This window comes from Paramormyrops kingsleyae, chromosome 7 (genome assembly GCF_048594095.1).
Source record: "Paramormyrops kingsleyae isolate MSU_618 chromosome 7, PKINGS_0.4, whole genome shotgun sequence".
Lineage (NCBI taxonomy): Eukaryota > Metazoa > Chordata > Actinopteri > Osteoglossiformes > Mormyridae > Paramormyrops > Paramormyrops kingsleyae.
Window position 1 is genome coordinate 11,658,953 of NC_132803.1, and position 25,580 is coordinate 11,684,532.

Genomic DNA, 25,580 nt, shown 5'->3' on the forward strand with positions numbered 1-25,580 from the left:
TCAGCCCTGTTTGACGGACACAGACGTGATTGATGAGCAAGGCTAGGTTGGGCCCTGATGTTTTCTCTGGTCTGAGGTAAACGCACAAGTAAGAGCAGCACAGGGCAGCAGGTGGCGCTGTGGTTAAAGACTTTATGCTTGTACCTTGGAATGCTCAACGTGAATGCTCCAGATACGGTGCAGGTGTGTAAGAGTAATCACGTGTCTGAATGACAGAAACAGATAAGCAATTTCATGTGAAAAACTTTCCTAGTAGTTAACCCATGGCTAGCAAAGTATTCACAGCACAGCCATGGGGACGCTGGCTCAGCCTGCTCTCCGAATCCTAGCTTTCCGTAATCGTACGTCACTTTGGACAACAGTATCTGCTGAGTAAATGAGGCCTCTTATCTTGCACAGCATCTTTTTTCCTGACTGCCTGAGATAAAAATTCATCGAATAGATTATTGTAGCTTTATTTGACATTCTGGAAGTTAAGCGCCATGGTTTTGAATAATGTTTATTGTCACAGTAAATTGCTAATTCATTTCACATGCTCTTAAAGCTCCTGTTAGTGGCTGAATAAGCAGCTCTTTGAAAGAAACTCTCATCCAGATGGACTATGCGTCCTTGGCTTTGTGTTTGTTAAAGTAACCCTCCGTTTGAGGTCTTCTGAAGTGACTACAGAGGTGTGAGATTCCTCAAGGGTTGTGGCAAACATGAAAGCTGCGCCGTGCTCCTGAGCCGGCCAGTGGCTAAGTGTCGCACCTCTGACATCAGCCCTAACTCGGGGACAGAGATACAGGATGGGGTGCAACAGTGACGGCACAGCAGTCAAGACTTACTGAACAAAGGAAGCGAGGGGTCTGGCCTTATGCTTGTAGTGGATAATGCATGACTGATTGCAAATGTTCTGAGGATCCCCTTAAAATTGTGGCACAAAAACACATCTGTTATGGCAGATCACAGAAACAGGAACACAGGGAAATACATGCATGCACTCGAGCTGTTTAAACCGCTCCGGTCTCTCTCCAAAGGCTGCAAGATGTTCTTGTCTCAGACTCCGCTCAGTTTTTGTATAACAGCATGACCTTTTGCAGAGGGAAAAAAAGTGCACAAAAACAGTGTAGAAAAAAGGGAGCATTGTTTTTTTTTTTAGCGGCGGCTGAGGAGGCACCGTGGTTCAGTGACATTCACATCGGGTTGCGAACCCTGAAAAGGAACCTGTGAGCTTCAGAAACGCCCGGCTTACCTGCAAAGGGCAGGACGCTCGCACCAGGGCTGCAGCCGGAAGCTCATAGGAGTTCTACATACACGAAAAAATGTTCTGAGGGCAGAAAGAAAAATGATTGGTTCAAATAGATATCCAATCAGATTGTAGAAGAGGTGGATCCAAGACATCTGATTGGTTGACCCCGCCTATTCTAATTGCTTGGACCCACCAACTCTATAATCCTACTGGTTATCTCTCTGAAACAATAATTTTTCTTTCTTTCCTCAGAACATTGTTATGTAAATAAAACGCCAATGAACGCACTGGAACAAATCTTATCAAAGAAGCCCAGATGTGTCCAAGACAACTGTCAGGGGGGTTCAGCTTGGATTCTGGGGGATGCTAGTCCTTCCTCCTACACTGGCGCATGGATCGCCGCCACTGTATCTCTGTATCTCTGTGCCCACGGCCAGGAAAGTATGCAGGTATCACAGCATACATTATAAGAAACATGCAGAGATGACAGACTCATTACCCATCACGTCTTCCAGACAGACAAGGCAGAAACTGTATTTCTTAACAGAAATTTATAAACACAATATGAATCTGGATGTTGTTCAAAGCTGCCTGGTACTTCTCCAGTAAAATGCTGAAAGACAGCCTCCCAGTAACCTACTCAAGACTGAGGATAGGGAACCAAAATCGTCTTTTCTTTTTATTGGAAAAACAGGGAGTGTTTGAATGGCAGGGGGTCAGCCCACATGGCGTATGAAGACGGCGATGAAGAGGCAGCCAATCAGTGAGACCGTGGATGCGGAGAGTACCACAACGACGACGCTGCCCACGGCATTGACGAGCGCGCCCAGCCCTGCCCCCACTAGGATCTGGCCCAGCTGCACCATGCAGGTGAGGGCAGCGCAGTCTGCACCCATGCCACGAGCTGCCTGGCTCGAGCTTCCATCATTCTGGGGGGGATAGAGAAGGGAGACATGTCAGTCAGTATTTTTCATCAAGGCGACAGGTATGGGGTAGTATAGGGTGGTGCGGGGGGGGGGGTGTAGTGTTTAGCATAGGGTGGAGTGTAGGGCGGGGTGCGTGTGTGGCAGGTAGCCTGGAGACATAGATCCTGCCTGTGGGCACCCACCCATCTGAGGGGCACATCTGGGGGGCAGCCATTGAACGTTGGCGTGAGGGTTTCTCACTGGAGAATGTCTCCTCTCCACCTGCCCCATGACTCCAGACCTCCAGACCGAAACTGGGATCTCACGATGGCTTCTCAAGTTCCACAAATGAGCAGGATTAATGTGATAAACATAGGAAGACCTTAACCCCTCCCTATTTCTGAGTCAGCAGGGGGGGCCTTGATTCTGTCCAGCTCTCCACCTGACACAGCCACTCTGCCTCACATTGGACCAGAAAATCACAGTTCGATAATTAAACCACAACCAATACCCAAGCTGTCTCCAAAGAGAGACACAACCAGACTGCTTCTCCCCAATGGGCAGTGAAGGTGAGAAGCTGTTCTCCTCCAAGCAGGTCAGGGTTACACGCCACCAGTTTACCTGCAGAATCTCATTCTGAGGCTCTGAGCAACATTTGCAAAGAGCTCGATTTGTGCACTCAGGAGGAATGTCCTGTCTTCTCCTGGGAGAATCCTGTTTGTTCCTCATATTCAAAGTGTCCCTTAAATGTAGCTCCCCCTACTGTCTTAACGCCGTCGCCCACTTAACATTTCCTGCAGCGGACTGGGGGCCACCCCTGCACACTCTGAGAAACCCCAAATCACCCTGGCTTCCAAGCAAAGAGGCCATGTGCCTCATTCAAACCTGGGTCCCAGCTCTTGACCTGCCCTCCCCGGGGCGGTTCAGTCGGACCCGGGACTCTCAGTGGTCCTCTGTGAGCATGCAGGTAGCTGCCTGAAGGGCATTTCAGAAGATCACTGAACGTTACTGAACAGGGAGGTACAGAAATGAAGATCAGCAAAGCCAACATTACCGGCATACAGATACATTACCGGCATACACAGCTGAGGTCCTAATTAAGGCCGTCAGATGCAGATTACAGAGAAAACACACATTTAAAGCACCAAGACACCTCCTTGTCTGTTAATTGCACTTGTGGAGAAAATACAAACTCTAAGGAAACAGCAGAAAACACATGCTGGCATCCAAATGAACACAAACAGACAAACAGGTCTGTATAATCACATCTGTCATTACTCTACTCCGTCTGCTTTTCCAAAAGCATCAAAGGATTCTCAAGCATTCGCAGATCTGCAGATTGGAATTATATAAAATTGCGGAAGGTCATTCGTTCATGAAATGCACACGCTTCACGGTTTTCATGAGAAACACGCAGATGGGGAGGTGCAGGGGGAAGCCAGCCGGGGCCATCTGACCTTTTCCTTCTCCTCGCGGTGGTACTCGGAGATCAGGTGGAATGGCACCGTGTACAGCGTGCTGGACATGATCCCGAAGACGGTGCAGAGAGCCAGTGTGGCACCCAGGCTGGGGAACAGGCCAATGAGCCCCGTGCCCAGACCGAACATGAAGTAGCCCATGAAGTAGAGCCCCTTCAGGCCGATATAGGGCAAGAGGAGGCGCTGCACATCTGGGGAGAAAATAGTGTGAGTCAAAGTGGCGCGGGGCCGCATGCCACGCCCACTTCTGGCCCCTTGGCCACCCCCCCCCCAAAAAAGTTGGCACAAGCTGGTACAAAGAAGAAGCTTTCAGCATAGCAGAGGACGTATGTCAGGTATAGAGCTGTCCAATTCACCGCTCAACTAAAGGGAGCTTTTCCACCGCACCAGGTACCGTACTTTAGGTACTTCAAGAAGGTACCAAAAGTACGGTACTTAAAGGTGTTGGCACCGAATGACATCACAACATGAGGCGGGGTATTTTGTACTGAATTCAAAAAATTGCTGTAGTATATTATAGGGCTGGATGATTTGCAATATTAATACCAACATCACATGTTGTGCACATCCAATTCTGACATCACTAGTCAGTTAGATTAAGATCAGGGTTTTTCTTACCTTGAATTTGGTACAATTATTACAGTGCAGTCTCACTAAAACATTTTTACTCTGTCATAGGAAAAAAAAACCTAGCAAATTTTGCAATATTAATGATTATTTATTTTCAAGATTATCTAGTATATGTTTTAAAAACAGTTTAAAGTTTACCTCCACTGCATGCGTTCTCCGAGACAATCATAATCATTTTCATTCTTGCTGCTTAAATCACTTCTTGACGGGTTTGTGAGAAATTTATGTTGAATTCTTTTGTTTCTAAAATACCCCAATATTTATTCAAACGAAATCACATTGCAATATTTGAAAAATTTCCAATACTGTGCTGTCACAGTATGTTATACAAAATACTTTATTTCTTGTTATGCTATCCTGATCTTGTTGTATCTGTTCATCTGTCCAGATCGCAATTAAAGCTCGAGTCACTTCATTTGTCCACACATCCATTATTGTTAATTTTATTATTTTTTATAGGTCATCCGGAATACTAACAAGCTGAAAGGAGCCAAATCGCCACCTATTGTAGTATAAATCGATTCTCCTCCCATGCATGTACAAGGACAGTAGTCCGATTAAATGGTGTAGTCGAGCTATAATTGTAGCCCGATTTAGGTCTGCATGTAAACGTACTGACTGATGGTGTGGGGGTGCATTAGTGCCCATGGCTTGGGTAGCTTGCACATCTGGGGAGGCACCATTAATGCTGAAGGATATATACAGGTTTTGGAGCAACATATGCTGCCATCCAGACGACGTCTTTCCATAGGAGGCCTTGCACGTTTCAGTAAGACAATGCCAACCTGCATTCTGTGCATATAACAGCAGTATGGCTCCGTAGTAGAAGAGTCTGGGTGTTAGACTGGCCTGCCTGCTGTCCAGACCTGTCACCCACTAAAAACACGGTGCATCGTGCAACAAAAAATATGACAAAGGAGACCCTGAACTGTTGAGTCGCTGAAATCCTATATCAGGCAAGAATGGGACAAAAATTCACTTTCAAAACACCAGCAAGTGGTCTCCTCAGTTCCCAAACGTTTACACGGTGTTGTTAAAAGAACAGATGATGCAACACAGTGGTAAACATGCCCCAGGTTTTTTTTAATTATGATGCTGGCATCAAATCACTGAGAAAATAAAATAATGTGTAGATCACCAAGGGGACAAACAAGTAGATCACTGAAGACACAGACAGGAGTAGATCACCATGGACACTGACACAAGTTATGTCACCAAGAACACAGACATAAGTAGATCACAGCGGATGCAGACAGGAGTTGGTCACAGAGGACACAGACAGGAGTCGATCACCAAGGATGCAGACGGGGGTAGGTCACAGAGGACACAGACAGGAGTCGATCACCAAGGATGCAGACGGGGGTAGGTCACAGAGGACACAGACAGGAGTCGATCACCAAGGATGCAGACGGGGGTAGGTCACAGAGGACACAGACAGGAGTCGATCACAGCGGATGCAGACAGGGGTAGGTCACAGAGGACACCTACATGAGTAGAGCGCAGAGGAGGCGGCGTTGATGCAGAGACCCCAGCAGCCCACCTCCACACCACGCTCGTAGGTCAGGTAGGCCGTGGAGTTGTGCTCAGCGTAGGGGTTCCCCCTGTAAACGATCTGTGCGAAAGTGGGGGTTCCGCACCGTCAGAGAGTCTTCACATTGGGTTCAGGCGATGGGGTTTTGTCTCTGTCCCCACAAAGCTCCGACCGGCTGCAGACGGACAGATTTGGCAGTTCTGCGGTGTGCTAAGCGCAGGCCCACATGGTTACAGTTTAGATGTCTGCCCCCGATTCACCACAACCTGCTTTGGCTTTCAGGTACAGTACCTCTCAGCCTGACCTCATTTTCAGCACTTAATCATGGCGACACATTTCCCACTCCGTCAGTGTGAAAGAAATCTGAGGTCTTAATTAAAGATCAGACCGGGAAAATGACACTGACAGCCCAGTCTGTCACTCATCTCAAGCGTCACAGTCATCATGCCCCCTAAGCCATTCGCCACATCAGCCTGGGTCTGCAAGTCAAGGCGCGGACAGGATCTCAAACAAAATTACATTTAAATGCTAAAGCCATTCAATGATGTGAGCAGTTGGTGAATCTCTTGTTTTTTTTCAGCAGAAGGTTGGATGACTTTAATGAGATGACAACCCTCCCTTATCTCACTGTCATTCACAGTGTTTCCCAGTTTGACCTCTGTGTTCTCCAGATCCCTTCCAAAGCACAGAGAGAAAACCTTCAGCTGAACCAGTGATGGTTCAGCACGCGTCTAACCCTACCGTGCCTGTCCCAGCCGTGTCGTGCGTCAGCCCCATGCCACCCCGTCCCACATGCACACGCACGCACGCAGTCACCTGTCCCATGAAGTCCGTGAAGAAGAGCATGTTGCAGAGGAACGCGGTCCAGCCCAGCAGGTGACAGACACACAGGCAGCGGTAATGACTGGGCATGGTGACCATCGCCAGCAGCACCGACTTCAAGGACATTCGCTTCTGGGCCTGCAATGGACAGACACATGCAGACACAGAAAGGACACAGAGACACAGCTCAGACAGGCAGCGCAGCTGGAGCAGACCCCTAAGCCGTGTCTGCTTTAAGCAGCATGCTCACGACTAGCAAACCTCAGCTGCACCAATCAGGATGATTTAAAGGGGTCAGCTGTCAGTCTAACTTAACAATAGTAACAATAGAATAGTCCACCATATCCCTGTTCTGCCAGCAAGGGTGTAGACTTGAGTATGGACAAGTCCCTACCAGTATTGTGGGAGTACTGTGTGTTTGGGGTGGGGGTGGGGGGGGGGGGGGGTTAGGGGTTGATTTGGTCCATATTAATGTTAAAACCAGACCTACTTGATATACTGACAGTCTGGTTCTAAATGCCATCATCTATATCATAACCCATGGTTACTAACTCCGCCAGGCTGGGGCTATCTGTGGTGCCACCCAAATAGGGACCTCAGTCCCCAGCAGCCACCAAGGAGATAATTAGTAAGTGGAAGAAAAACTGAAAACAGAATGTTAGCTAACGTAGCTAGATTCAGAGACTCTATATGATATAATTCTATTGTTATAAGCTAAGGGTATCTGAGCCATAAACATTATTTTTTTACTTGCACACACCCTAAGGAGAGCTGAAATGTCTTAAGCTGCAAAGACGTAATCCTAATGACGCACAGAAATCAAACCCACCTTTGTTTTACTAAAAGTCTTGACCTTGACCTGATAAGAATAACTAATTAGCTGCAAAGCTAAACACAGTCGCAAAAGCTTAAGATCGAATGTCCTACTTAGCTTAGATAAAATGTATCTGAAGGTTGTGCTGTCTGGTACCTCTCAAAAGCCCTATCAGCGCTCACTGCCGTAACACTTGTTGATGTGTGTCTGTGCCCTGTACGGGGAGACTGCATGCAGAGCTGAATTTCTGTAGTTTCTTATTCTAAAGATATCAGAAGCAAGTATCGGCTGAAATTTCTGCAACAATTGTGATCACAGTAACTGCTAGGGTCCGACTGTTAGAAAGATAACTCTTCAGTAAAAGAGTCAGTGGTCTGCAGAAACAACCGGAAGACAAAACAAGGATTCTAATTTATTGCAATCCTTTGCAATTTTATTGCGAAATGTATTTTTAAAGGTGAAAATGATGTCTCATTTAGGCAGCTCTCTATCACATTCCCGGGACCTCCATACCGTTCCACACGGTACACAGACAGTATCACTCATATCGAAGTGTCTCATTCCCTCCCTTTGTTTGGATCTGGTCTGTTCAAATAAGCATCACCCCCCCCCTCCTTCGCCGGCTAGTAACTGCCCTGCACTCCCACTATCTCTATAATTTGTCACGACGCAGCGCAGACATACAGTACAGAGCAGAAATCAGATAATAGCCTGGCTATCTGTACAACATCAGCCTGAATCAGAGCAGAACAAGTAAAATTCACACACAGCTCCACCTGGGCTGCAAATCCACTAGCTTAATAAACCCAGGAAAATGTCAAATGATCCCAGTGCACATCACCTGGATGCTAGCCTGGACTGGAAAGTTACCTGTGAATGTTAGAAACACAGGCAGAAGAGAATTCAGAAATATGAAAAGTGACACCTGGGTCCTGGTCCTGAGAAGGTGGCCCGCGTGACCCATGCCAGCCTGCTGTGCTCGACGCCGCTTCTGGGCTCATCCCAATTTTCCTGGCTGATTTTTTCAGAAACAGACGTGCCGTACAGTACAGACATTTCAAAATAAAACAGCCCTCTGGAGATTATAAACAGCTTCTCGTCAAAGTGCTGCTGTCCCAAACCCTGACTGGAGCATGACCCATAAGGGCGTCCCACTGTCAGCGCCGCCCCAAACGCCAAGAGAGCCCGGCGGGGGGCAGACACGGTCCGACAGTGATGAAGGGGGGGGGCAAAAGCAGAGAAAGCTGCCCGTCCTGTGACAGAAAATGGCCATTAAATGGTCAGCAAATGAAGGACAGAAGTCAGAAGGATGAGAAAGTCGTCGTCTGATGGGTGTGTGTGCAGTCAACTCAAATACTGCAGTAACCTCTCTGACTATAACGGAACCATTTCCCCTCCTCTGCATGTACAGAACTGTAGCAGCCAAAGAAAAAGGTGTTTAAATGATCTTCATGTAGGTGTAAAACTATGATATTATGCCTGTCAAAGTGTGTCAGCTTAGCCATTTCAAACCTCTGCTAAAGTCACCACAAGATATGCAGGAATCATCCAACACACCCATGTGTTTTTTGACTTGACAACTAGCCCACCTTGTATGGCTAATCAATACCTCATTGAGTTATTTGACTAATCAAGTTGATTAATTAAGAGAGGTTGTGGTGAATTTAAAGAGTACATGGAACGGCTAGAGTGCACCTGAGGCGGTGGTGGATTGAGTATTGTATTTGAAAACCATGCTTGAGTAAAAGTAGAGATACCTTACTAGGAAAATTATTTGGATAATAGTTAAGTCACCCATTAAAATAACACTTGAGTAAAGTCCTAAAGTATCTGATGTTAACAGTACTTAAGTATTAAATGTAAGCTTAAGTAAAGTTGTGGTTTCCTTCTGCCTCAGTTTCCAAATTAAAAACTAGATGCTATCGGAATACTTTTGTTATCTTGCAGTACATAATTATTAATTGCACTGTGTCCATTACAAGTACACAAGATAAAATAAAAGGACTAATAACTAATATGTACAAAAATACATAATTTGAATGTTACACGGTGTGCATTGTCCCCCCCTAGTAAAATGCTTAAATCACACTTTACTGGACGTGTCTGTGTCATTTAGTTTTAAAGTCATAACACTTTACAATAGGTATCTCAGTTACTACTCAAGTACAACATGAGCAAATAGAGTAGCTACTTAAAAGAAGTGTCCAAATTCATTAGTGATCATCAAACATGAGACCTGTATTTCACTTTTTGTTATTCGTTATTTTTTCCTTCAATAGTTCACAAAGGCTTAGGGAATTAACAGGTATAGTAACAATTATAGTAATTTCTTGAAATAAATGATACGTTACAAATAATGATGAATGTACATGAGATCAATGTATCAGTTAATTAAGTTTCCGTGTCTCTTTTACGTGAACAAACTTACTTACTGGTTCATTAGAATCGTAATTACCGATTCCTAATATGCAGACACTGATTATGTACATTATAAAGTGATTTGTTTGTGGTTAATACATTAAGTAACTGTTGGTTCATGATTAATAGGTGTCACCTATAAAGTTATTAGTTTATTGATAGTGACCTTTGTACTGTGAGCAGACACAGTGCAGTTCTTAATAGTATTGGAGAAGGACTTGATTTTTTCCCTTCCATTAATTTCTTCCTCCCCCCTTGTCCCATAGGGCCCCCGTCAGAGGCGGACGGACAGGATAGGCAAGGCAGGCAGTTGCCTGTGGCCGTCCAGCTGGGCCAATTACATTGTGTATTGCAACCTGCTTTATTTATATATTCTGTTTTTCACAGTAAAGTTCAAACAAAGGAATTGGGTTTACTAAATTTCCTTTGTTGATATTATTAATTTAGACTTCAAGCTTTAACAATTGTCATAAATTTTACCATGTAGGCGGAGGGTTGGTTGGGGGTCCCCATGGAGTTTCTTGCCAAGGGCCCCCAGTGTTTCTAGAATCGCCTCTGGGCTCCGTATATAAGTGTCTGCAGCAGATCGGTCTCAAAACCCCATGTATTCCCCATCGGGGCAATGCAGTCACCTGCGTTTTTATTATGGCACTGCAGACAAAATTAGGTTGGCAATGCAAAATGTAACGACCATTGTCAATAGAAATATATTACAGCAAAAAGTACAGAAAGTCTTTAGAACTGTAGCTAAGTAGTAAGTGAAAGCTGCTAATATCGATAATACTCAGTCCAAGTACAAAGTTGCCAAAATAACACTTAAGTACAGTAATGAAGTACAGTTACTCAAGTACACCACTGCCCTGAGGACAGACTTGGGTACTGAAGCAGTGTTCTTCTAGCCATCCAACAAGACAGCAGTAACCTTTTGGAGAACAGAAGTAATTCTTGATAGGTTTTATTGTATTACACTTAAAATTATGTATGTTCTAATGTTTAACAGTGTTTTCTTTCTGAGCAAATACACACTTATTGCCAAGATAAACAGCATTAATCATTCTTGGACCACCTATTAATTTATAAGAGTATGTAAATAAATAAGAATCGGTGAGCAAAAGGCTGCCATTAGTGTGTGAAAATAAACTGAGCTCTGCAAAGGGTTTTGGAAAAGCACAGGCGTAACCTGGACACCGGCGGCGTGACTCTCGTCAGAAGCAACAAAACGGAGGAAGACGACAGACTGATATTTCAGATAAACAGATATCATCCGGAAGCTGTTACTGAGCAGAGACAAGGCACAGTTACACGCCATCTTCACTATTCTAACCATTCACTTGCCAGCCGGTGCCCAAGACAATAGGAAGTATCCACAATTAAAGCCAGGAGATTAATGAGAATCTCAGGAAATATGGACGGTAAGCAGCCCTGCTGTTGTTGAGCTGAAAGGTGTCGCTCCCCTGGACGTTGTGGAGTGACAGATAAACAGCCAAAGTCTGGCTGCTGCCTTTCCATCTTCTTGAAAACAAAGCAACTGAGAGCCCACACTCATTTGAATGTCTCAATAGAGCAGTTTATATATTTATGGTATATTTACATAATAGGGAATTAATGCTGCCCCGTGGCACTCTGGGTAATCTCTAGTAATGCAGCTGAATGGAAGAGCACGATTCCATCACCTTTTATAGGATACACTGCCCGGCCAAATAAAAGTCGTCATTCGGATTTTTCATTGGACCGCCTTTAGCTTTGATTATGCCGCACATTTGTCATGGCATTGTTTCCACAGGCTTATGCAACATCTCACCCTTTATTTTGCCTGGATCTCAGCTGATGAGAGAAACTCCTTTTTAGACGACGACCAGAAGCAACTGCTAATTGATTAATAGTAAATAATAAAGAAATTTCGCGTGTTGTCTGGGTTTTGACAGACCTGTTATCTCTACGGGGTTACGGCTTTTGCCATTTAACAATAAATCTTCAAAGAAAGATAAGCACATGGACCCAAAACGCATAATCTCTCTCTCTCTCTCTCTCCCCCTCCCTCTCTCTCTCTCTCCCTCCCTCTCTCTCTCTCTCTCTCTCTCACACACACACACACACACACACACACACACAGTTCTTAAATGGGCCCTTCTGCAGTTTCTGTCGAAGGGACTTCAGTTAATGCTTTTATAAATATCATCATTGTTAATCTGGTGCCTTGCAGCCTAGTCTGTCAGACAGATGAACAATAATTCCAGCAGCATGTTATGGATTATTTAACAGGTCTTGTTATGAGCCCACAGATGAAATATTCATTTTTCAAGCATATGAGATAAGAATCACTGCGCCTTGAAGCCCAAGCTGCTGGACATGACTCTTAATGGGCTCTTACTGCATTGACAGACCCTGACCTGAGCACACCCACCTGGCGTGAGGGATACATGTGTGGCAGCAGCCACATTTGTCTGCGCCCCTTATCTCCCACTGACCTTGAATGCTGGGGAAGTGGCCGGCATCACTAACCTCCTTGCTGGGCTGCTTCACGGTGGGGGTGATGCCGTTGGACTCTCTCAAGGCCGTGTAGGACCGTGACCGGACCTCGTGGGACCGGGAAGTCTCCGTCGGCATGGTTCCATAGCCTGGTGCGTCAGTATGGCAATCGGGCAGGAGTGTGCCGGCTTCGGCATCAGGGTCCAAGCCTCCGTCACGGCCCAGCGGTGTCTCCGGGATGCTGAAGAGGTGCACGGCCAGAAGGATGCTCATGGACAGCACCGCAAAGAAGTAGATGACCTGGTACTCGGAGCCCAGCAGCACGCCCAGCGCCGAGTGCCCCCAGTCCATGGCACCGATCAGGTAGCCGCTGGCTCCGCCCAGACCTGAGGAAGCACCGAGGAAGACAAACCTGGGTCAGAAAGTGCAGGCCAGGCTGAGTCAGTGTGAGCCGGCAGGATCTAGTCTGAGCCGGCATGATCCAGCACAAACCGGTGTGAGCCAGTATGAATCGGTGTGGGCTTGGAAGGCCAAGGCCTCGCCTGCCGAGACCGTGTCCCCTCCATTAGACACTCTGTGCAACAGTTTTCTAGGTGTCTCAACTGACGAAAGAGCGTAATTAGAAACAGCAGGACTTGCTTTGCATTTCAGACAGACACATTAAAGACGGATATTACAGCAGTAATCTCACGCAAACAAGATCAGCACATCTTTGTCAGCGTGGCCACAACCACAGGCACCTGGGCACTCTGCAAATATTTCATGTGGAATTAAAGTATAGTTTAAAGAATTTACAGAGTCACTGTGATGGGAATGTTCCGGATTGGCCTGCTGATAACGGTTTATTAATCGCATGTGGACTCCTGGGCCATCGTACCAGCCTTCACAGTGAGCAAAGGGAGTGGGGGGGGCTATCCGTCTCAGTGTAGAGACGCTCTGGTCTGACCTGACCAGCTGCATCTTCCAGGGACAGGATCTATCAGATCTATTATCGTCCAGGCTGTTCCTGATGTATCCTTCAGTTTCTTGTAATGTAATTTATAAACACACTCACACACACACTATATTGCCAAAAGTATTGGGACACCTGCTTTACACACACATGGACTTTAACAACATCCCATTCTTTATGCATAGGGTATAATATGGAGTTGATCCACCCTTTGCAGCTATAACAGCTTCAACTCTTCTGGGAAGGCTGTCCACAAGGTTTAGGAGTGTGTTTATGGGAATTTTTGACTATTCTTCTAGAAGAACATTTGTGAGGTCAGGCACTGATGTTGGACGAGAAGGCCTGTCTCTAATTCATCCCAAAGTTGTTCTATTGGGTTAAGGTCAGGGCTCTGTGCAGGCCAGTCAAGTTCCTCCACACCAGACTCACTCATGCAAGTCCTTATGGACCTTGCTTTGTGCACTGGTGCACAGTCATGTTGGAAGAGGAAGGGACCATCCGCAAACTGTTCCCACAAAGTTGGGAGCATGAAATTGGCCAAAATGGCTATCAATGCTGCAGCATTAAGAGTTCCTTTCACTGGAACTAAGGGGCCAAGCCCAACCCCTGAAAAACAACCCCACACCGTAATCCCCCCTCCACCAAACTTTACAGTTAGCACAATGCAGTCAGGGAAGTACCGTTCTCCTGGCAACTGCCAAACCCAGACTCGTCCATTGGATTGCCAGACAGGGAAGCATGATTTGTCACTGCAGAGAACACATCTCCACTGCTCTAGACTCCAGTGGCAGCGTGCTTAACACCACTGCATCTGAAGCTTTGCATTGCACTTGGTGATGTAAGGCTTGGATGCAGCTGCTCGGCCATGGAAACCAATTCCATGCACTGTTCTTGAGCTAATCTGAAGGCCACATGAAGTTTGGAGGTCTGTAGCTATTGACTCTGCAGACAGTTGGCGACTTCTGCACTGTGCACCTCAGCATGCCTTGTCCCCGCTCTGTGATTTTACGTGGCCTACCACTTTGCTGTTGCTGTTGTTCCAAATTGCTTCCACTTTGTTATAATAGCTCAAATTTTATTTTATTATTATTATTTTTTTTATTTACCATCTATCCAGCTTTTTATGCAGTACAAGGCTGTGGGGATGGGGGGGTTAGAGCCCAACCCAGGCGGCGTTGGGCACATGCCTGGGGTCGCCCTGGATGGGATTCCCCAAGGGTGCTTCTCAACATGTGTGTTTGACCGTACTTGTGTTCTCGTGCACCTGTTTCATGTCTTCTTCCATCGTCCATCGCCAAAGATCAGTTCCAAAGCTAAGAGCAGAAGTGCAGAGGAGGATAAAAATCCCCGGATGTCGTTCTTGCCCCAAATATCAAGGATAAATTGGATGCATCCTCGCTGAAAGAGACTAATCCCCTGATTTATTGCGCCCCAAGTTCATTCTTGGAAGACAAGTTAATAAGACTGGACTTGCCAAGACCACAAGTATGATCTTTGCATTCTTGGTATTGAGGATCACCCCAGGATTGAGAGGCAAGTTGGGTCCTCGCAGTGGGCTGCCCTATGTACTGCCTGAGGCCTGTTATAAAATCTCACAGCTTTATGTGAAACTGTTTGGTCCTGGATTACATTCTGTCAGAAACATCAGCTTTGCTTTGTAGCAGTTACTAATGTTAGTTGGAGTAAAAGAAAAACAATTGAGTGTCCTTCAGCGAAGAGACAGAATGTAAGCATAAGAGCCAGAATCCAGCAACTGCCAGTGAGCTTATCAATCAGACAGTTTGAGAATCGATTCATTCCCCGACCAACTTTGACACTGCTATTTACACTGCTAGGAAGCCGTCTCGGACAGAGGACTGCTCTTTGGTCTCACTTAACAGAAAAAGCAGTTTTATTAAAAGGATGATGAGTTAACCTCCAGCAGAGAGTAAGATATCAGAGAGGAGTTGAGCTCCAGTCACATTCTACTGGCTCACGGGAGTTTTACTTACACAAAAAATGTTCTTAGGGAAGAACAAAAATGGTTGGAGAGATAACCAATCAGATTGTAGAGGAGGTGGGTCCAAGCAACTAGAGGAGCCGGGACCAACCAATCAGAGATCTTGGTCCTGCCTCCTCTAGTTGCTTGGACCTAAATCCTCTACAATCTGATTGGTTATCTCTCTGAACCAATCATTTTTCCTTCTGCCCTCATAACATTTTTGTGTAAGTAAAACTCTCACTGCCTCCACAGGGCAGGGGAGCCAGGGAAGACAGTTCTTTTCGCTGAGAAACCCGACAGGCCTTCTGATTTATCTGCTATATGGAGAAGGTGCTAGTTTGGCCCATGTTTGAGAAGCACCTCCCTGTGCCCTCAAAGGTTCTCAGCAGCTCCCTGTTCCCTGTGCACTCAGCTATAGATAATAAGCACCAGCAATCAAACCAACCACGACCTGTGTGAGCCTCTCCAGCAGAGATGGGGGCAGTGAAAGCGTAGCTCTGGGGGATGTTGAAGGTGTTACCTGTCAGGAGGGCATGGTAGTGAAGGCCCCTCTCCTTGTCCTGGTAGGAGCACACGTCAAACAGGTATGCCTTCACAGGCCCGTCGATGAAGTCCGCCGAGAAGTCGAAGACCACCACGCCCACCATCACCACCAAGATGGCCCAGGTTCTCTTCAGGTTCCTGTCCGTTACCATGGCTGCAGGAAGGACACAAAGACCATGAGGTTTATCAAAACCATGATCGCACAGGCTGAAAGATGCTACCCACTGCTCTGCTTGATCACAAAGAACTCAACAATAACAACAGTGATGACATTCACTTCACAGTGAGGTCACGCAAATCCACGGAACGGGGAAAGGGGGGTAACTGGGTTCGAACTTGGGGATTGTGAAACTGGGCTTTGGGGGTGGTTGAATGGAGCCCATCATGAAAATCAATGTATTTCACAGGCAGTACAATTTCCTTTAATCTTGCATTATTATCTTTCTCCAAACACACATCCCCCAAAAGTAACCTTGTCTGTGTCCGCAGAGTGTCTACACTGAACCGCGAATCCCAACCCCCCCAGGGGGTAAACCCTGTATAATAATTACTCCTGACTCCTCCGATAGAGCCAACGGGGGCAAGACGAGCCCAGAACATGCGCCGCATTTTGTTTTCACTCTCAAGTAGCTAATGCAGCTGCCCAGTGTGGCAAACTGCTAAAAACGGCGGGAAACCAGCTGTGTCTCTGGCCTGCCTCCCCTCCCCCTGTTCTCAGAACATGACCCACAGCCCCTTAGGAGAGGCTTGCCTGTGAAGGTCTCTGCTGCTGGAAGCAGCTCATTCAGGAGCCAGCAGGAAGCCTGCGATCACAAGTGCGGCCCACATGCCGCCCAGTGTGATTCACCGCCGCCTGGCGGCACGGAGGCATGTGGCACCTTCTCAGCGGGGTGACTGGGAAATTAATGTGTGGGTCATCAAGCAACATACTGCATAGGATGCAGGAACACAGCATGTAGGACACGCAACACACCGCTAATCCAGGGACACTGCATGTAGGACACGCAACACACCGCTAATCCAGGGACACTGCATGTAGGACATGCAACACGTAAGTAATCCAGGAAGACAGCATGTAGAACACATGACACACCACTAATCCAGAGACATGGCATGTAGGATTCACTGCTAATCCAATGCCCCACAAACACAGCACGCCGCCGCTAATCTGGGGACACGGCATGCAGGACACACAAAATGCTGAACCACCCCATACACCAACATAAATGACACCTGACCTCTTTCCATGAACATAATAGAAATCCTGACCCCCCCCCCTCCACACACACACACACACACACACACACACACACACACACACACACACACACACATTTTAATGCATCACATGACTACTGACAAAACCCAGCGCCCCTGTGCTTACCGGACACGATGGCGTCCCCGTTGAGGAAGAGCGTGAGCCCCACAAGCATCATAATGCCCAGGCCCAGGATGTAGGGCCGCCGGCGGCCCCACGGTGAGCGGCAGCGGTCGCTGAAGGAGCCGGCCAGCGGCTGCAGCACGAAGCCCAGCACAGGGCTGATGAGCCACACCAGACTGTAGAGGCCCCGTGGGAGCCCCACGCTCAGCAGCACCGGCGTGACGAAGGCCGCCTCTACCGCGTAGCACAGCTCGCGGCCAAACATCACCGCCGCGTGCATCAGCAGGCGCCAGCGGGGGCGCCGGACCGGCTCAGCCTCGGCGAACGGGGGTGGCTCCGGTCCATCCGCCGGCTCTGGGGGGGGGTCCAGCTGGCTCTGTGGCAGCAGGGTCATGGCAGGAGGCGTGGAACAGGCAGACGCTCGGTGGGACCGTGGACGGCAGACTGGGGGACGGAGTGCAGCGTCCCGTCCTGGGGGCGGGGCTGTAGGCCGGCCAAAGCCGTGCTCTTATCCTGGCTCGCTCCAGGGGTAATGAAACCACACCCAGCCGAACCCTAAAGCCCAAAACAAAGACCTCCTTCTGTCCCTCTGCTAAACCCCGAAGACCAAAGAACACTCCGGTGCAGGAGGAGCCTTCTCAAGCCATAAGAACTCTGAGGAAGGGCGTTACGAACAGGCGGATCAGGCAGCCCGCATAGCCACCCCTCTCTGCTACTGCCTCAGGTCATGTGAGCAGCCTCCTTAGAAGCAGAATGGAGCACCAGGTCACCTAGGTGGGTAAACTAGGGTGCCCAGACAATCCATGTCAGGGAGGAAACTTTGAGCTACTTTGGGTTTTACAAACTACTTTCAAATTGAAAGGCTCCTGTGCTTGGCTAAATAGTTCAGCTCTTCTTGTGCTTTGACTGGTTTGTTTCCTTGACTGAAAGACTCATCCAGCTGTTTCATATTAGCATTAGTGACACATGCATGATTATAGGAGACTGACCAATCAGCACACAGCAAGAACTCAGTGCTCAAGTGAAATCCAGGTCCTTTTAATTGAAATGGTAATTTACAATTCCTGTCCTAGCTCAGAGTGTCCTCCCTGACATGGATTATCTGGTCACCCTAGGGTAAACACATGATTCCACACTGGACTGGGCTGTAATCTGGAGGTGTGTGTGTGTGTGTGCGTGTGTGTGGGCACCACACTGCTCCAAAAATTAGCATCCAAGCATTCACGTTTATCACCAAAACAAGAGTTAAAAAATAAGCTATAAAGACGCATCTTCCAGTTTGCATTCACTGTTGCCTTCCGGGACCATGTGACGTCATGTGATGCCTCCATGCGCGGTCATGTGACACCTCATACGGGCGAGTCTGCAAGTGAAGGGGCCCACCGGATTAAAAGGGCACATTCCTATTGTCTGGAAGCCAGCCAGGGGTCTGTACAGCGTGACACCACAGCACGGGGATAACGGCAGTAAGCTAAAGGGGGCGCTCATGGGAAAATATGCTTAGAATAATTTTCTACAATGAACCTGACGTTCTGCAGGCCCGGAGTCTGCTGTCTTCTCCTGTGGCTCTTAGACTGCTTCTGCATGATAACATAACACACAGAGAGCGTCGCGTTGGGCTCTGAACCAAGCGCCAAGATGCAATGATAACATCTTTTTTGTTGTTTATTGAATTAATTACTATTAAAAATCGATTGTTCGCTTAACATTTTTTCTGTGCAATAGCAAGAACATTAGTAGTGGTAGATTTGGCCTCTCTCTGGTGCTAAACATCAGTGTAACTAACCTTATGCTGACCTCGCAGTGCAGTCATTAAAGCCTTTTGCAGATTGGGTCTCCCTGCCTGACTGCTGACATTTTGCCAAAAAGACGCTTTTTTTAGCCCACGACCCCCAAAGTCGCTGACCCCCACTAGGTAGCATTAGCATGCTAATGCCAGCACAAGTTATTTTTATTATTTTAATCTTTTTTTAACACTTACAGTAAAAAATATTTTACGTTCTAATATTTTATTCGCACGTTCTAGATATCATCCCACCATGCCCACTTTGGGAATTCCTGTCCTAGACCGTGATCAGGAAGCTCCCCAGGGGCTGTGAGCTGGGTTTTTTTGCTGGGTTATTGTGTTGCTTTGGCTGCTCAGAGGAGTTTTACTTACACAAAAAAGTTCTGAGGGCAGAAGGAAGAATGATTGATTCAGAGAGATAACCAATCAGGTTGTAGAGGATGAGGGTACAAACAGCTAGAGGAAGCATGACGAAGACATCGGATTGGTTGGTCCCACCTCCTCTTCAAACTGATTGGTTAAATCTCTGAACCAATCATTTTCCCTTCGACCTTTAGAACATTTTTGTGTAAATAAAACTCCCATGAGCGCTTTGGCTCAAGTCACACACAGCAGACGGGTCAAGGATGAGTTTGGTTGAACTTTGAGTGCAGCGTCAGAACGGAAAATCTGAGTGGAACGTGTTGCTCACGGCGGCGTGACGCGAGGCTGCGAGTCGCCACTCAGCTCCCCAGAGACAGTAACGATGCCCACTGCTCACCCCTAACCGCCTGAAAGCTGCCGTAGTGTGTAAGAGTCCCTCCCTACAAATGAGACCCTCCTTGTTTCCCCCTCCCTTTCAGAAGCCACATGACACAGGGAGTCACATACAGAGATAATAGAGATAATGTCACCAGGGTTACCAAGGGAGGGGGTCAGCTGACAAAGGACAGAATTTATGGAATCTGCCCTCCCACCGTCCACGGGGCGTGTAAATCGCTCAGTAAAGAGACTGAAAGAAAGTGAACCAAAGTGTTTCAGTCTAAAGTGACTTTATTCTGTTAAAAAGACACATCTCTGTGCCCCCGTGCTGAGACTCCGCTCTCCTCCACATCACCCCTGAGGTCACACGTGTCACACATCATAGGATCAAGTGGGTGTGTCCCCTCCCTGCCGCACCGTGCAGTCTGTCTGTGAGCTGATCACTCGCTCAGTCTTTCTGGGAGCGACGGAAACAGGCAGCCTGGGGCCGCAGGACAGAGGGATGGGCTGGTCCATGGAAAAGAGGAACATAATGGCATGGAATAGTCCTCAGTTCGGGACGAGCATCCTCGACTCCCCCTAGAACCCTCAACAGGGTCACCCACACTTATGCATGGGGGTCCTGTTTGGTTGAAAGTTTAAGTGAAACATCTGAGAATGCCCAACGCCACAGGCTCCGCCCACCGCCACAGGCTCCGCCCAACGCCACAGGCCCCACCCCCAGTCTACAGTCGAGCCCTGGCTTTGCCACACTCCACCACCCCCGCGGCCAGTAGCCCCTCCACCTCCTCTGGCCCATAGCCAAACTCCTGCAGGACGTCGCGGGTGTGTTCGCCGACGAAGGGGTCGCGGCCCGGGGAGGGTGTGGCAGGCGTGCGGCTCAGGACCGGGGCAGGCCGCGGGCTTTCCACACCCTGGCTGTCCTGCAGGAAGGAGCCTCTCTCCCGGTTGTGGGGGTGCCGGTCCACCTCGTCCAGCGAGAGCACGGGGGTCACGCAGGCGTCCGTCCCCTCAAACACTCGCACCCACTCCTCCCGTGTCTTGGTAGCGAACCTCTCCGTGAAGACCTGCCTCAACTCCGGCCAATCAGAGACACTCATCTGGGGTGGTAGCGTGCTGGGGTCCAATCCCAGCCCTGGAGGGGGAGAAAGAGGGAGGGGGTCAGGGGGTGATCTGTTGACATCACACAAAACAACATCCTGCGTAATAAGCATGAGGAAAGCAAAACTCAAGAACAGCAGTGTGTCTACGACAATGACAGGACAGCGTAGACCCGAGGGCAGTGTGTGTGTGTGTGTGTGTGTGTGTGTGTGTGTGTGAGAGAGAGAGACTCAATACGAGCCGACTGGCGTCTGAGTGGGGGGGGGGTGCGGGCAGGATGTGATGTGATGGTGATCTCCAGAAAATCAAGTGGTGCCTTTGTGTGCATGCATGCGAGACCGAAGAGTGGAGAGAGGGAGAAAGGGGGGAGGGGATAGGAAGAGATGGAGGAAGGGAATAAGGGAGATGAAGAATAACAGACCGACAGACAGGCAGATACATTCAAGTGGCAAGCTGGGCCTGAGCAAGCCCGTCTGGGCCCGGTTCAGCCAGCAGCTGATCCCGACCCGCCGCCCAGTACGCGGGTCGCGCTCCAGCACCTTGCAGCAGCTGGCTGTAGAACTGAGGCTCCAGCGCCCCCACCGCCACATGCTCGCCGTCGGCCGTGCGGTACGTGTCGTAGAACGGCGCCCCGCTGTCCAGCAGGTTCTGCCCACGAGGCCGGTTCCACAGGCCCAGGCTCCGCGACTTCCACATGAAGGAGCCCAGGTAGGCGGCGCCCTCCACCTGTGTGGACAACAGCCTACGGTCACATGATCAGCCCCTTGTGGGCGGGGCAGGACGAGCAGATCCTCCTGTCAGCTTTTCCAGATATGCTGCGATAACGCTATAACACGATCAAATATCACAACAGCGCTGTTCAGGCTATACGCCGACTCAAGGGTACAACAGGCGGGCCCGCCGGCGATTCAGCCAGAGGCATGCTGACAGGGGGGCCCATGTAACACGATGACGATGAGCCATAAACGCAGGGTGGGCCCTGAGAAGACATATCAACCCCTCCTCACCACCCAGAGAGCCAGAGTGATGCATCTCCAGGCAGAGTGCTGAGGTGCCAAGCAGTGGGGCTATATCTGGGCCAAAGCCACTTTGCAGGCAGGGGGCGCCGTGAGCGCGGAGGCGGGGCCAAAGAAAGCCGAAGCTCACCATGCTGGCGTCGACGACCTGACCCTTCCCCGAGCGGCTCCGTTCCAGCAGCGCCATCACGATGCCCAGGGCGCACATCAGGCCGCCCCCAGCGAAGTCCGCCACCAGGTTCAGCGGCGCGTAGGGCTTGTCAGAGCTGCGGCCCAGCATGGAGAGCAGGCCTGGCGGGGGGGGGGGGGGGCACAGCATTAAATCATCAGCCGCCCCCCACCCTGCACTGTCTGGCAGGTTACTCTACCTATCACACCCATTAGGTGTGACACCACTGGGCTGGATCAGGAGACTAAGGCCGGCTGAGAGTTACCCGACATGGCCAGGAAGTTGATGTCATGGCCAGCGGATGCGGCACAGGGCCCGCTCTGCCCGAAGCCCGTCAGGCGGGCGTAGATCAGGTGGGGATTCTCCAGCAGCAGCTCCCGAGGACCCAGACCCAGCTTCTCCATCACCCCTGGGGGAGACACATACCGAACATGCCTCAGATTCACTCACCGCACCTCACCCCCTCCCAAGCAGCCTCTGAACGGAGGCCCGTCTGAATAGATAATCAAAGGGTGTCGCTCTTAATTGGCTTAACAGCTTTCCAGTCAAAATAAACACCCTGAAAGGTGGGACTAATTCATGGAGAAGCCCTTCACCCACCCAAGGATAAGCAAAAAAATCTGCCGTCAGGGGTCTTGAGGGGGTTCGTAATCTGAATATTATCCTCACTCCTGCACCACTGGGCACCAGTCACACATCCCAGTCTGATCCAGGGTATATGGAACGAACAGCTCCACTAAAAACCCAAAAAAGGGCCATCAAGCTGGACTAAGGTGAAGAGGCGTGAGAAAGCCAAAGACAGCCCCCACCTGATCTCCACCTGATGGAAGGGAGGTGTGATCTGAAGTGGCAAGAGCTTCTTATTAGAGCTCTTAATCCTCAGAACACACACTGGGCATTTCTGAAAGGAGACAATCTTTCTGATTTTTAGAAAGTGTGTGTCTATCAGTCGTGTTGTGGGTTTTAAAATAGCACCATGAAGACTCAAAGGAAGCATGTGACTGCCTCATTACATCTAGTCTAACACTGGCCCTTTCAATCTCATAAGGCATCACTGAAGTCTTTTGGAGCGTAAATCATCAGTATTCTTTAAGCGTGATGTCTTCATATGTCTGGGGAAAGGTGCCATTTATTCTGGAAAAAATATAGCACCTCTTGGACGCAGTCAAGCCCCCCGCCAGGCCATTTTCGAGACACTGATGGCCGACCACACAAACATACAGAGAGCAGGCTCTCTCTTCCTCCTGTCCGACACAGATTCCCACTTCACCGTTCTAGTAAACTGTGAGCTACCAGGCTCAAGGGTCATTCCATGTCAAATCATCACAAGTTCGGACCTCATCGTCACGGATTTTAATGAAACTTGGTATGCTGATTTGGTCACATGAGTAACTCGTGAAACTGAGATTGGGCATGTCTTGGGTCAAAATTGAGTAAGATTTAAGCGAAGAAAGTTTAAATATTTTTTTTTAGTTCAAAGTTACGTATTGGTTTAACTTTATAACTTGATGTGGTATCCACCCTGTTGTTGTCTATCAGCGTGAAATCTGTCTAATTAAATCTACAGATCTGAATATTGTTATCAAATTAAAATGTATCTCTCTGTGAGCCAGCAGACATGCCACAAAAAGCTGAGATCAGCTGAGGTGGATGGCTGAGATCGTAAAGGAAAAATCCAGACCAAGATTTTGTTTCAACCAACCATTTGAATAATCTGTGACTGTGACTCTTAATATTCAACTGGTTGGTTGAAACTAAATCTTGGTCTGGATTTCTACTTCCTGGACTGGAAATGTCCAACTCTGCTGCTCAATTTAATACAATTGACTGGCTGACTCATTAATAAGCCCACAGACAGACACAGACACATGAAAGCAAAGCCAGTGTACGCCGGGGGAGATGGAGGGTAAGTCCGCACTCAGAGCAGCATACTCACCTTGCCGAAATGGCTCGATGACCACGTCAGACTGGATACAGAGACGCCTGAGCACGGCCACCCCCTGCGGCTTTTTCAAATTGATCGCCACCGACTGCTTGCCACGGGCCTGTGAGTCCATCGCCATGGCGACCTTGGTCCGGTCCACACGGATCACCCTGGCCCCAAAGTCGGACAGCACCATGCCACAGAAGGGTGCTGGGGCCAACCCAGCCAGCTCAATGACACGAATCCCCACCAGCGCCATGCCTGAAAGTAAAGTTAGCGTGGGGTTAGGAACAGGTGAACAGCATACAACCAAGGGATTGTCAAGAATTTTAAATAGAGACCTCTATATATTGAGAGACACCCCTCTGCTGAACAGACTATCTGACTCGTGTAGTTACAAGACGGTGTCACGGTGCCACGGACGGCCTCTTACTATTGTCGTGCTAGATGGTGGTCATTATTTAGTAAGAGATTAGCATAACGCTATGGAAATCAGGGCTGCTGTATAACGTGTCACTGACACTGACGAAGACAATGACATTGAAGGACATCGAAAAGTCCCGGCGATTAGACCTCTACAGGTGAGACCACCACGAAGTTTCAGGTCTGGTCAAAGTTCAAACTTTGCAGAACTGCCTCAAATTAACTACTGCCTGAAGCATCGCGACTCTGGTATTTATCTATAATTATGCACGCTTCGCCTACGCAACACTTCAGTGAATGTAAAACACGTAAACCCATACCTTTCTACTGTTTATGTCCAGCGTTTGTCCCCGCTGTCACGTTACATTGACTCACGCCGCCGGAGCGTTTCTTTCTACGCATGCTGATGACATTACCGACATAGTGCATTGTGGGTATTGTGGTTTCACGGGGCTGAAGTAGTTCATATAGTAATACACTGTGGAATTGTTAGCCGACTGTACAGTATTGACTCTTCTAAACGTATTACAGAGAAAAAAAAATTGCAGTTATAATCTAACAGTGGTGGTGGGACACATTTCCTTCACGATCGTGGAGATTAAAAAGTGTAACAGTTTTGTATGAAACTTGTGCATATAAAAGAAGCAGAATTATTAATTTGCAATAGTGGTACTTATGTATTATAACAGACTGTTAATATTCTGTTGATGAGGTAATAACTTAGCAGAGATGGCGGTCTGTTTGACATCTGAAAGGTGCTCAGGAAGAGCTCATTGCTGTGCTGGGAGCAGTTTAGGCTCCAGAGGGTGACGTCACCATGTACTCCAGAGGGTGACGTCACCATGTACTCCAGAGGGTGACGTCACCAACCATTGGCCAGAACGAATTCACACAGTCAAGAATTATACCCAAGAAAGCGGAGCTACAGTGAAGCACTGTGAGGGTGTTTGAGTTTAGGAAGATTAAAGCAGAAAGACTGGAAGTTAATCATGCCCTTTGTGATCTAGTCAGTCTGTCTATTCAAAAATGAGAAAACACACAATCAACAAAGGAGAACTGGGAGTGGCCTTTCTGGCTATAAGAAAAGATTGTGATTTCCATCTCGTCCATTTTTGACAATTTCTATATGTGCCAGTCAGACGGAAATTGAGAAATTTTTCTGCTAGCTGGCTTCTCTGGAAAGCTATTCCACATTGCGTTGTATTCGTCAAACCCACACAGAGAAGTGACCACAGCAAAACCCTAAATGTTAGGAGAGAAGGTGACAG

General features: G+C 48.2%; 2 protein-coding genes across 2 annotated transcripts; both read right to left on the reverse strand.

Moving 5' to 3' along the window:
- Positions 1–1,900: 1,900 nt before the first annotated feature.
- On the reverse strand, positions 1,901–17,917 carry slc45a2 (solute carrier family 45 member 2). The gene is made up of 7 exons (XM_023808567.2): positions 17,156–17,917; positions 15,749–15,925; positions 12,329–12,681; positions 6,589–6,732; positions 5,730–5,853; positions 3,591–3,802; positions 1,901–2,157 (listed from the first exon to the last, which is right to left on the reverse strand). Exons 1-7 carry the CDS (start codon positions 17,544–17,546, stop codon positions 1,945–1,947), a joined length of 1,614 nt encoding a protein of 537 aa, XP_023664335.2. The 5' UTR covers positions 17,547–17,917; the 3' UTR covers positions 1,901–1,944.
- Positions 17,918–19,952: 2,035 nt separating this feature from the next.
- Positions 19,953–24,722, reverse strand: amacr (alpha-methylacyl-CoA racemase). The gene is made up of 6 exons (XM_023808280.2): positions 24,633–24,722; positions 23,902–24,150; positions 22,231–22,374; positions 21,927–22,087; positions 21,320–21,506; positions 19,953–20,814 (listed from the first exon to the last, which is right to left on the reverse strand). Exons 2-6 carry the CDS (start codon positions 24,146–24,148, stop codon positions 20,405–20,407), a joined length of 1,149 nt encoding a protein of 382 aa, XP_023664048.2. The 5' UTR covers positions 24,149–24,150; positions 24,633–24,722; the 3' UTR covers positions 19,953–20,404.
- Between the last annotated feature and the right edge of the window lie 858 nt (positions 24,723–25,580).